This window comes from Cantharellus anzutake, assembly GCF_015039405.1.
Source record: "Cantharellus anzutake strain C23 chromosome Unknown EI90scaffold_30, whole genome shotgun sequence".
NCBI lineage: Eukaryota > Fungi > Basidiomycota > Agaricomycetes > Cantharellales > Hydnaceae > Cantharellus > Cantharellus anzutake.
In genome coordinates, this window is record NW_024066980.1 from 140,512 (window position 1) to 154,126 (window position 13,615).

The window sequence follows — 13,615 nt, forward strand, 5'->3', positions numbered from 1 at the left end:
GTGCATCATGCGCGCGACTTCATTGGCTAGCAGAATCGAAGACCATCAGCATAGCCGATATTCCTCATTCGCATCACCTACGTCCCATACAGAATCCTCACCCTGCACATGTACTTATCGATGGGATGCTACTGGACCCCGAAGGAATTTTGGATGATACTGGTAGCGAAGGAACACATGCATACCTCTGCAGCGAGTGCCTTCAGCATTTGTCGTCAAACAAACTTCCCCCCTTCACGCTGTCGAACAAAATGTGGATTGGACCAGTTCCTGAAGTCTTGAGTAGACTTACGGTGCCAGAACAACTCCTGATCGCACCGGTTTACCCACGATGCTTCATTTATAAGCTCCATCCTAAGGCTGGTTCTACTGGGGATCCAACGCGTGAGCAGTCTGGTTTACGAGGGAACGTTACCAGCTTCCCGATGAACACCGACGATGTCATTGAGATGCTGAAAGGGGCAAAAATGCCACGGCCAGCATCAATTCTCGCGTCGGTTCTCGCCATAACCTATGTCGGGGTTGGACAACTTCCTGCAAATTGGCTCAAGTCGACATTCCGAGTTCGACGTCGAGTGGTTCTGGAGGCACTCACATGGTTGGTTCAAAACAACAAGTTGTTTTCAGACTATGTTATCGACGAACAGATCCTTGGGAGCTTACCCGAGGATGATGTACCAGTGGAGATCATTGCATCCATCCGTCAAGAAACCGCAGCAGATATTCTCGGCAGGGAGCATGATTCATATGTTCCTGGTCCATGTAAGTTGTTTCTTGGTGAGCAAAGCGAAATTTTCAATCTGATTTCGGCGTAGATACCAGTGATGATGAGAATGATATGGACGAGGGTGTGAATGAGACTCAACATGGTAAGATTAGATTGACATACCTTGAATTTTGCCGATGTCTCATAAGGAATGAAGATAATGGTGACGTGGTCTCAATCCAGCAACTAGGAAGTATGGAAACCGACATCTCCACCACTTCAGCCTCCGAACTGCTCATGTATGGGCTTTTGAATCTAGGGCAAGAGCCAGGATATGCAGTTCGACATGGTTGGCGTCCTGTTAGTGACTTTGGATACAGACCAGGAAAAGAGCGCACCGAAGGCAATAGTGTTGCATCACAGCCTATGCACAACTTTTGGGCGCTGGCATTTCCTACATTATTCCCATATGGTGAGGGTGGAATTGAAGAAGCACGGCAAGTCTATGTGAGATTTAATGAGCACGTACGATATTGCCTTTCCCACCATTCGCGGCGATTCCGCACACACCATTCTTTCCCCTTCCTCGCATTTGGTATCGAGCAGCGTAGGCAAGCCCTGTCGTCAGCACGCATACAAATGGGCCGGAGGGATTTCAGAGCAGATGGCAACTTGCTTTCCCAACTCACGGTCACAGACTTACAAGAAGCAAGCCAGGAGGAAGCTCGAGGAGAACGGATATCAAACAGACGAGTTTCCCAATTGATGAAACACATCCGAGCCACATCTAGTCGAATCATGGGGACTGACTCATCGCGGGCTGCAATTCGAAGTCAGATATGGAGTACAACACTTACCAAAGGCCCACCAAGTATTTGGCTTACAATCAACCCAAGCGACATCCATGACCCCCTCGCGCAATTGTTCGTTGGGGAGGAGATCGATATGCAGGCCCTTGATGCAGCGATTAGCAACTCAATCGAGCGGGAACGTGCAATAGCGAAAGATCCATTTGCTGCTGCTAAATTCTTTCACTTCTTGATCGAGACCATGCTCAAAACATTGTTGGGCATTGATGTGAAAGCAAACAGTATCCGTAGAACTTGCGGTATTTTGGGTTGGATCGAGGCGTATATCGGGATGGTGGAGGCACAAAACCGAGGAACCCTTCACCTGCACATGATCTTGTGGCTGGAGGATGCACCAAGCGCTGGTGAACTGCGATCCAAATTCCTCTCACCCGAATTCCGTGAAACAGTGAGACAATACATCGAAGCTAATATACGCGCTCACTTACCTGGCATGGACGAGCAAGCAATCAAAGCGATGGAGCGAGAAAAAGATGCAGCGTTCTGTCGGCCACCACATCCTGATGAACCCAACTTCAATGCGAAATTCGAATCCCTTGAACGACATCTAATGAGGTCCAATCAAATACACTCGTGCAAAAAGTATCAGTGTCTTCGTCAGGATTGGACAACGGGGAAGTGGACATGCAAGCGACGCGCACCTTTTGAACTATGCGATACCGATAAGGTAGAAGCTAACGGTGAATGGTACCCTCGGCGGTCATACGGATTTGTCAACAACTACAATCCAAATCTTCTCGTGTACCTCCGTTGTAATCACGACATCAAGTTGCTGACAAACAGTGAGGACACAAAGAATGTCTGTTGGTACATTACCAAATATGCGACGAAGGCACAATCAAAAATGTCAAATCTGTCGGCATTGTTGGCTCAGAAACTCCAATATCATCTTGATGACAACAAGTATATCGATAATATTCGGGAAAGGAACCGACTCCTGGTTTTCCGTTGTTTCATGACGCTCAACCGCAACACTGAACAGTCTGCTCCTCAAGTTATCAGCTATTTGATGGGATGGGGTGACTCATTCAAATCCCATCATTACGTGCCGCTTTACTGGACAACATTTTCTCATCATCTTGAACGGGAATTCCCAGAACTAAAAAAAGCATCTAGGTATGAGTTGCCGAAGTTTTTGGGGATATATGATCTCACATACACACCATCAGAGCTGCAAGGTCGAGGGCTAATGATGGTGGTAGCCCATCAGTGGATGGGTCCACCACCGACGGGATGGAAGCCCATGTTAGAAGGGCTGAACCTCCGGGGAGGGGAATTGAGGTAATTAGCGTGTTCAGTGAAGTTCAACATGAGGTGACTGTTTGGAATTCAAGGATGATGAGACAGGCATCGAGCTTCTGAATATCGATGTCAGCCCAAACGGGAGTTTGGTCGCGAGGTCGCAATTTGAGGATTATTCCCACCGAGGATATGAACTAGAAGATATGTCACTATTGGAGTTCACCACGGACAGCTACGAGCGCAATACCTGTCAAGATAAAGTGGTGAATTGACCTACAGACAATACCTCCACAACCACGACAAGGCGTGGTCGTCCAGCAAACTCCAGGAGTCAGTACTTAGTATCGCATCAAAGCCACAAAACAAAACTCAGAGTTGTGCGTTCTTCTGGTCACCGAACCATTGCGAACATCATCGGGAAATGGTTCCCTCGTGGTGACGACTCAGATTTCGTCGACAGTCACCATGCCTCAATGCTATGTCTGCTCAAGCCTTGGAGGAATTTATCTACACTGAAAGGAGAAGGTGAGACGTGGACATCAGCATACGAAAACTTTCTGAATTCAGAAAGAATGGACGATCGCACCGCAGCTATAGTTGGGAATGCACAATTTTATTATGACTGCAAGGACGCTGCAACACGCCAAAGCTCAGATAGTACCGTTCCCAGGGGCCGAGCACATACGGAGGGTACTGATGATGAGATGGAGGACATGGAGGATGGAGGCTTGGATGATGACAACGTAGATTGGTCCGAAGCTAGCTTGGAGAGGTTCTTGAAAGATAGGAACAAGACACGGGAAGTTCTTCATGGTGAACACGCCGTTGAATGTGCGAGATTGGCACAGATTTTCAGTGGGATGGGTACATGGCAAGCAGACACAGTTTCATCATCGATTACTGGTTGCGACCTTCAGAAACTCGCGAAGTGGAAGGATGCGATGAAACGGGCAGATACTGAGATATCTGAGAACATCAGTCCAAATGTTGGAGGAGACTGCAGCGGAGTCAACCCACTCACACTCAGTCAAATGGCCAACACCAGCAGCGGAGTTGTAGCCATGAGTACATTGGATCCATTTCGGCCATCTATCGTTCTGGACATATCACATCTTCGCACAGATCAGAAGCGTGCATTTGACATCATATCAACTCACGCACTGAACACAATGCAAGGAGGGGGAGGCCAACAGTTATTGATGTTGTTACTGGGTGAAGGTGGCACAGGAAAATCAGTTGTGATCAGCACCCTCACTTCCTTCTTCAACTCACATGGAAAAGCGAATATGCTAGCGAAGGGCGCATATACCGGCATCGCTGCATGTCATATCGGAGGTCGGACACTACACACCTTGGTCAACCTGCCTCGAAGTGACCAACAAATGCCAACCATGGAACAAATTCGGAAGCAATCGAAGTGGTGGTCAACTCGACGATATGTCATCATTGACGAATGCTCAATGATTTCACGGCGTCTCCTTGGAAAACTATCCACCATTCTTGGTCTCATTATGTCGGAAGTGAAAGGGGAGCGGCAGGATGCGCCATTTGGTGGCTTGAATGTGATTATGTGTGGAGACTTCCATCAGTTTCCCCCTGTCGTGGGCGGCCCACGCACGACGCTCTATTGGCCCTCAGTTGCTGGGGACAGTGGCGAAGAAGCTTTGGGATCAGCCCTATATGAAAAATTCGATGTGGTCGTCATCCTTAAAGAGCAGATGCGAGTTACAGATGAAAAATGGATCGACTTACTGCGCCACGCACGTCATGGAACGTGTACTCAACAGCACGTCGACCTGTTAAAGGGGTTAGTGCTTTCATCAAAGGAATGTCCATCTACCGATTTCAGGAATGCGCCATGGAGTCGTGCGAGCCTTGTCACACCACGCCATGGTGTACGTCTGGAATGGAATAAGGCAGCACTCGAGGAGCACTGTCGACAGGGGAAAATACCCCTTTTCGCATGTATGGCAGAGGACACCATTAAAGGAAGGCCACTACGACTTGCAGAGAAGTGGGCATATGCAACTCAAGCCAGCAAGAATCGGGAGAAGAAGAATGATGGGACAAAGCTTTCGGACGTTGTTGAAATTGCACTGGGAGCCAAAGTGATGGTCACTACAAATGTTGACACGGACAAGAACATCGCAAATGGCTCAAGGGGAGAAATCATCGAGATTATGATGAACGAGAACGAGCCAACGCTACCGGACAACGTAGAAAGGATCAAGCTATGCCATCTCCCCGTTTGCGTGCTGGTTAAGCTAGACCATGCAAGCGAACAGCGGGTAGGGGATTTAGACAATGGTGTTGTTCCAATTTTTCCAGAGGAGCGGAATTACCGGATCACTATGGGGGATGGAAAAACAAAGTCAGTGAAGCGACGGCAGCTACCTATGACAGGGGCATATGGCTTCACAGACTATCGAGCACAAGGCCAGACGATCCGATATGTGGTGATTGATCTTGCACCCCCACCAACAGGCGGGCTAACACCTTTCAACGCCTATGTTGCATTATCGCGGAGCTCAGGGCGTGATACAATACGGCTTCTGCGAGAGTTTGACGAGAAGTTACTGAGACAAACACCATGCGGAATTCTAGAGGCGGAAGATAAAAGATTAGAGAAGGAGAATGAGGCAACGAGAATCAGGTGGGAGAGGTTCCAGTTGCAGAGCGCTTGAACGGATGTGGATGATGGAACGATCGATGATGGAAATGAAGTCACGTTGGTTGTGTGCACGTTACACTAGTACTACTTTATGATGGACACCTCCGCTCTAAATAATATTAATATTATAGTAAGGAAGGACACGTGGATACATGAACATGTGATGACGAAGAACAGGTCAATATATTTGCAGAATTCCCACCAATATATTTGCAGAATTCCCACGAATTGTGGACATGCAAGAGACCTTGCAAGCAAGGTAATATTAATTCCGGCACACGGACCACGACAATCAATAATTTAGACGATTGTTCACATGTCTCGCCCTCTTGCCGCTAATTTTGGTGCAGTCAGCCGTTAATTGCTGAGTGGTGCCAGGCTCCGCCCCATTGCCAGAACCATACCGTCCGTGCCTCAAAGATATTGGGTATCACGGTGTGCGCGCTCGCGGGGACGAGAGATCGTCAATACAATTCACAGCTATGCATTGAGTAGCAATCTCTTCAGGACAGTCTTGACGGCGTGCAATCAATACGATAAACCTCTGAGTCATCCTTTTCATCAAGGGTCCAATCAACTCCGATGTTGATGGTCGAGAGATCCCGCACCCCATACCAATATCTCCTAAATTGTAGCAGCGAAGAACCTGCATGTTGTGCGTGAATCAGTTGATGATAACATAGGAGTTGCGACACCAATGCTTACCTTAATAATTTGCGCACGGGAGCCTCTGCCAGCATCGCCAGAGGAAGACCACGGCGGCCTGCCAATCTCCGGATCCATTATCAGATGGTGGTCAAGTTGAACAGAGATAGCAGCCTACCCAGTGCAGTATTTAGCTCACAGCGCAACAATTCAACACGCACCATATTTATGTCCCCGAACCCCACATCCCAAACTTCCGCAATGGAAAATTGTGGTCCCACCCGCGGTTGAAGAGAAGGTGGAACTCCCTTCCGTCTGTTCGAGTGACATGGAGGACGGGATACCCCATAGAGATCTCCATACGGGTACGATCTGAGCATCGACAGTACAAGAGCTCTTGAGCAAGCTTTCAGAATATGCACATACAGAAGGCCCGTGTGGTCGGGAGTGCGTGCACTCGTAGTAAAATTCACCTGTGGTACAAGTTCTGTCACATATTCCTTGAGGGAGTGGTGGATGGGGCGCCTAGTAATATTGTATCCAATCGCGCAAGGGGTCCGCTAAATCAGCTGAGAAGGGATGGCATCTTGATGGATCGGGCGGAGAGACCTCGATCGGAGACGTAATGCCATCATTGAACTAAACGAGTAACGTGTAAGAAAATCAAAGCCACCATGAATTCATTCTTCCTTCGAGAAGGGAACCATTGGCTGAGGCAGGTTCTGAAAACGATGGAGGCTCGTCGAGTCAGAAGCCGAGATAATATCCATTTCATTGAAAGAGTCCTCGGGAATCGTATGCTCGGGCGGTGAACAACGCAAGGATTGTTCCTAGTAACGTGGCGGCCTTGAACACGTTCGGGTAGAAGCCTCACAAATATCTCGATGGTCGCGGGCACCATTGATAGAATCTTCGGCGGCGCTCACAACGCCATCTCGCTTAAGATTGTCCGGGTGGGAGTAATGATGGTGGTCCCAGCTGAGCTTCGGTCCTCCAGAGGGACCAGAGTAGGAATGCCCATAGCTCCAGATAGCAGGTCGAAATGAAGCTAGGGTGCCAAAGCTTTCGGCGCCGCAACCGGAACCACTCTCGCTTAACAGACAAACACCAGTGCACAGTAGATATCTTCGACGTTGTAAGGTCTCCGTTAGGCATCCACTCAAAACACTCATCGCCAACTTGTGTGTTCATTTCGGCACTTGCCGGTTTACCAGAGTAACCTCCGATCATTGATTCATCGCCACGGTACAAGTACTATTTCTCATGTCGAAGATCCTGCAAGATATCCTTCCGCGTGTGTCGGCAGATGTGGAAACACTTGGTGACTATGTCCGAGCAACTACAGCGGCCGAGATCACTCCCCTTTACTGCCTCCACGGGCCACCAGTCCGTCGATCCCATCGAGCCTCTGTGATGGAAGCTCTGGGTAAGGTGGATGTTGACTACGATGAAATCCTTAAACAGTTGGGAGAGTTGAAAGCCATTGAAGCCAAGTTCCGTGTTTGGTGTGCTCGACTCCGCACTTCCCTGCAACCTGTTGCGGCAGTTCCAACAGAAGTTCTCCAAAGGATTTTTTACTTCTCCGTTCGTCGGGCTAACTTCAGCCAACGCACGTGCGCAGACGCCTTAGTGCTCAGCCAGGTATGTTCCACCTGGCGTCATGCTGCCCATTCGGTGGCATCAATTTGGGCCATCATACCCGGGCATTGTGGGGTGCTGGATCCACAGAATCCATACATCCTATATTCGAGAGACAAACCCCTTCATCTCGACCTCTACCCCCGGGAGTGGGAAGATAAGAAAACACCGATGCAACATGAAAGAATTCGTTCCCTGCATCTTCCAATTGGCTCCGATGTACGACTCTCCGACGTACGACTCTCCGATTACTCCAAGCTTCACCATCTTGAACTGTGCAGCAGTGCCAAGCATTCACCCATCAATTTCAGACCACTCTCGGAACTGCAGGAGATACGCTCTCTATCACTGAGTAATGTCTCATTGTTTCACATACCCCAGAGTCCACCCCACCTGTCTAGCTTGAGGCTCGGGTGTTTTGACTGGGATATAGTCAGGCCGCTCACCAAGTCTGCCATTCAAAGTGTTGAGAGCCTCCATCTTAATCACATCACTGGTTATGGGGCTCACATGGGAATCCCGAGGTTTCCACGGATTCACACGCTTGAACTGCGCCATTGCTCTCCTGAATTCCTGAACTATGCCTTCAGAATGGATTTTCCTCGTCTGTCGGACCTCACCATAGCAACTAAGAGCAGCCTGGGTTCACGTGACCAGTCTTTCTACCCAGGTAGAAGTAGTCTCGGGGCGGTTCTTTGGCAGCTGGCGCCTTTTGTAAGAAAAACTTCCTGCATTAGCAAATGGCTGCTGATGCGGTTTTGTAGCTTGCTCGTGCAGCACAAATTGAACGTCTATCTTTCAGTGTCGTATTCGAGGCTGATCTCAACTCTGTGCAACTACTCCTGATCCCGTCATTCCGAATATATGAAGATTTGCAAGCTGAACTTTCGCCAGGGCACCTTCTCCCCAACCTTCGCCACCTCACACTTGTATTTGGCTCCAATTCTCCGATGTCACCTGATGGATTCCTTTCGCTCTTGAAAGAAATCCTCACGGGTCGCATACGATTCGGGATGGATGCCAAGTTGAAACTCTCCCTCTCCCCAAATTTATTCCACATTGTGAACGAGGCCTGGTCCACCATCGGAGATTTGGTCGAACAATTGGAATGTGTACCAGAGGAGTTAGCCCCAGTGGACAATAGTGCCACACTTTGTGAATGGTGTCGTTATTAGATGATTGTTGTGTCTAGTAACCTAACCTGCTAACCCAACTCAACCAAAAAAAACTATCAGAATGTCAATTCTATTTACATTGGTGAGTGAGTTGACTGATGGTGGATGCTTTGGGGTGCTTTGGTGCTTTGGTTTCAGCCTAATCAGCCAGGATCCAGGCCCAATAGGGCCTTGATTTTGCGTTGCCATACATACCCTAAGGGGTCCCCTACTATGGGGGCCCCCAATGTTGATAACCAGTGATGTCCACCATGTAAACAGTAGAAGAATTAACCACTGAATTATGAATCATCAACACTTTGTATGATACATTATCGCATTCATCTTGTCAGCAAGAAACCATTTATGTGCAGATTATAATAAATTTACAAAGCAAACAACTTCGCCAGTTGGTCTGCCTGTACATTCCCCCTCACACCGGAATGAGATGGACACCACTGTACCACAACTTCAACACCGCTCCGACAGCACAATAGATTACCGATTATTTTCCTAAACCTCCTGCTATACGGCCACCCCCCCACCTGACTGACAATTCTTCCAATGGAGTTTGTGTTGTCAGCGAAAATATATATGCGCATCACCCCCTGGACCAGCATCTCATTCTTGAGTATGCAGCTTGTCTCCGCTGCCACGCCTTGCAAGCCTCTCATTTTGGCATCCATCGAACTCCCCCATCCCAATGAACCCCCGGTCCCCAATATCTCCTGACCGTCAAAATAAATAGCGACCCCATACCCTGTCTTTGTGTCAGGGCACACCCGCCTGACCCGGCTCCACCTGGCCCAACCTGACCCGGTACCCCGCTGGTCCACCCCTCCTTACCTCCTCCCCCTTTCCCTTCTTCCCCCTCATCCTCCCCTCCTCAGTTTCTCCTTATCTTACTTCTCCTTTATTCTCTCTTTATTCTACACGGACGACTTTCTCTGTATCAATGTACAACTGACCCATCTGCAGCGCGCCCACCATGTACCCGGCCCGGGCACCTCGGGCGACTTCCCGCTGTGCCCAGCACGCGCGCCTGCACCGGATGCCCTCGGGATCTCCCACGGAGACACCCGGGTGGTTACGGCTGTGTGCGAGGGTGACGTGGCACCCGTCATGTGATCCAAGCCGCATGTATATAAACGAACCTGAAGTGGGAACCGAAGAAGTAGCCTTCTTCTCAACTTTCCACTTCAGTCTAAGTGGCCAGGGACCGCTGTCCCACATCGGGCCTGTCAGTACGCACGCCCGATCCGCCCCCCGCCAGGCTCTCGGTCCCGGACGCTATACCCGGACCCCCTCGACCCCGGACGAGTCCCTGACACTTTGTCATATCCATCCCCAGCCATCGACTTCCACTCCCTCCGATCCCTCCAGTCTACCTCCGCTCCTTCTTCACTAACCTCGGAGCTCCCATATTCTGCAATCACCTCAGTACCCCTCGATGGTCACCACCCCCTCTTTTCAATTTATTACCTATGCCTCCCTAAGTACGGAGCCCCGAAGGCCTCCGGACAGCTCCGATGTCCGCTAGCACACTCCCACCTCTGCTGGGCAATACACTCGCTTGCCCTGCAAGCCCACCTTCAGGCCTATCCCTCCTTTCTGTTTCTGGGTTATCGCCTACCATTCCATTAACCCCATAACCCGACTCGTCAGTAATATTCAATCGGCTAATGTCTAAACCCCATTAGCTCTGCTCTGCTCGGCTCCACCATTTGCGGGCCTGCCCTCGTTGTAACTATATATATACTCAACTTGTACATAGGTTACACCTCAGTAATAAAATCGACTAGAGTTTACCCCCTTCAGTTCTGGTTGCCAGTTTAGTAAGTTAGGGCATGGACGTGTTACTTGGCACAGCGCTCCTGGCATAAGTCGCTGAGGCTGAAGCCCTCTGCCATGGAGACACTCCTTCGTCTCAACCTGGTCTCTGACAGTATTTTATTACTCCCTGACTAGTACACATCTTGTATGGCACCAAAAGCCCCTCGCACTCATTCGCAACTATGCACATTAGTTCCCAACTCTGCCTCACTGTCCCCAGAACCCTCACAGCCTGGTCCTAGTTGATTGGCGAGAAACCCAGTTGAGTTTCGTAGCTTCTCTAATCTAGAAACCCCTCTCCCATCGACTCTGATCATGCATCCCGTTAGGAATCGATCACCAGTTGCAGATTCCGATTTTGGAGACACCACGGAACAACCCATAGACCCCGTTCACTTCTTTGGACTCGGTTCCGAGGTCCCTGACTTCGTTGACCCTCCTCCTGCTGATCCTCCCATCCCCACTGTCCCAACCGCCGACGATGCCGAACCCATCCCCAACGTGGCTATTGCGCAATTAGCCCAAGCCATTGCCAGCTTGGCTCATCACACTGGACGTCCACCATGTCCACCATCCTCTGCTCTCCGTGAGCCCAAACAGTTTGACAGGAAAGATCCCCGAGAACTCCGAGTATTTCTGGTCCAATGCGAACTTAATTTCCAGGACCGTCCCCTCGCTTTTGCTATCGACCGCACTAAGGTCATCTTCGCGCAGTCCTACCTCAAGGGAATGGCCCTCGATTGGTTCGAGCTGGATCTATTATTCGATCAAAATTCTATGCTTCATCCGCGATGGATGAATAACTATCAAGAGTTCGTCAACGAACTTCAAACCAACTTCGGTCCTCATGATCCTGTGGGTGACACCGAAGTTCAACTAATGACCCTGGACATGAAGGATGGGCACCACATCAATAAGTACGTCATTGAGTTCAACCGACATGCCTCTCAACTTCATGGTTATGGAGAAGCCGCACTTCGTCGTTTTTTCTATAACGGATTGCCGGAACGTATCAAGGACAATATTGCCAGAGTAGGTAAACCTTCTACTCTTTTGGAACTTTGCACCTTGTCGCAAACTTTCGATGCGCACTATTGGGAGCATAAATCTGAAGTTACATGTCATGCAAAACCCTCCTCCTCTAACGTTTTTGACAAGTCCACTGCCACTTCTCATCCTGACCCGACCCTTCCTCCTCCTCTTTCAACTCCACTTCCGGTAGCAAGCCTCCAAAGGACAATAAGAAGTCTGAGGCCAGCTCCGCTAAACCAGACCTTTCGTCAAAACTCGGAGACAACGGCAAGCTCATGCCACAAGAGTGTAAGCGTTGTCTCGACGAGAAACTTTGTATGTTCTGCAGCCAGTCTGGCCACATGGTCAAGGACTGTCCCAAGTCTTCTTCTCGCGTGTCTAAGGCCCGTTCGGCCCAGACCGAGGAGCAAGGATCCACTTCTGCAGAAGCAAAAAATTAGTCCGCACCCCCGTGGACTCTGCATGGACCAGGGGTTGCGATTCTTCCCTCCATGCACTCAAAGAAGTGCGTTTAAATGCATCTTCCATCTCCGACTTATCCTCCCTCCATATTCCCATCTCTTTTTCTCTTTCAAATGGTCTATTTTCTCCTCTCAATGTTGACCCTCCAGTTAATGTTCTACCTGTTGTAGATAGTGTTGCTGATGTACCACTCTCTCCTCCACCCACTCCGACTACTTCCGTAGATCGATCCACCTCTCTCCGTTTCTCTTCTTTCTCTTCTCCTGTCCCTTCTCCTCTGTCCAATGATAGGACACAAAATAAACTTTTCCGCTCCTATGAGAACGTACCCGCACTCATAGACTCTGGGTCTTTGGACTGCTTCATTGATGACACATTCGTAAAGAAGTTGGCCTTGAAGACATATCAGATTAAACCCCTACAACTACGCCTATTCAACAGTAGCACCAACTCAATCATAACCCATGCCATCGATATTCCCCTCTGCTTCGCTTCCGGAAACATCACCCCCACGATTTTCTTTGTCACATTGCTGGATGGATCATGTTCCCTAGTCCTAGGACACAACTGGCTTACCTGCTACAATCCGTTGATTGACTGGGTCTCAAGCAGTATTACGTTCCGAACTTCTGAACCTACCAAGACAGTTACTCTGAGCTCTCCCCCGTCATCTCCGGCACCACTGCCGTTGTCCAACATCCAACCATCTGATGTTCCACCAGCACCTCAGTCACAGGCTCCCTTTCCTCCGTTACCATCTATCGAGTTCGTCAGCTGTTCTGCATTCGCAAAGGCTTGTTGACTTGAAGGATCGGTATCCTTCAGCCTAACCATCCCTTCCAAGGACAGCTGCTTGAGGGCTGCCTCATCCCACACCGATTCCGTTGACCTCTCGGCTGTTCCGAAGGAGTATCACGAGTTCGCGGATGTGTTCAGTAAGAGCAAAGCCTCGATGCTGGCACCACACCATGAGCACGACCTGAAGATCAACCTAGAGGAAGGCACTTCACCACCCTTGGGTACTATGTACTCTCTCTCTACTTTGGAACTCGAGGCCCTCTGGGCATTCTTAGATGAACACCTAGCCTCCGGGTTCATTCATCCCGCTACTTCCGCTCACGTGGCACCGGTCCTCTTTGTCTGCAAGAAGGATGGATCCCTCTGTCTTTGCATTGACTTCCGAGGGCTGAACAAGATCACCAAAAAGGATCGCTACCCACTTCCCTGCTTCTCCGACCTCCTTGATGCACCTAGCCATGCCACAGTCTACACCAGACTCGACCTCCAGCATGCTTACCACCTGGTTCGCATTGCAGCAGGCGACAAATGGAAGACCTCCTTCCACATGCACTATGGTTCCTAT

At 49.6% G+C, this 13,615-nt stretch overlaps 1 protein-coding gene across 1 annotated transcript; it reads left to right on the forward strand.

Moving 5' to 3' along the window:
- The first annotated feature begins 7,344 nt into the window (after positions 1–7,344).
- On the forward strand, positions 7,345–9,263 carry EI90DRAFT_3155150 (uncharacterized protein). The gene is made up of 2 exons (XM_039065976.1): positions 7,345–8,485; positions 8,536–9,263. Exons 1-2 carry the CDS (start codon positions 7,397–7,399, stop codon positions 8,944–8,946), a joined length of 1,500 nt encoding a protein of 499 aa, XP_038915038.1. The 5' UTR covers positions 7,345–7,396; the 3' UTR covers positions 8,947–9,263.
- The last annotated feature ends 4,352 nt before the right edge of the window (positions 9,264–13,615 follow it).

Excerpts from the sequence above, each read along its gene's own strand:
- EI90DRAFT_3155150 (XM_039065976.1), top strand. The coding sequence starts at position 7,397 with ATGTCGAAGATCCTGCAAGATATCCTTCCGCGTGTGTCGGCAGATGTG. Across the intron at positions 8,486-8,535 it reads TTTGGCAGCTGGCGCCTTTT|CTTGCTCGTGCAGCACAAAT; the intron begins GTAAGAAAAACT and ends GCGGTTTTGTAG.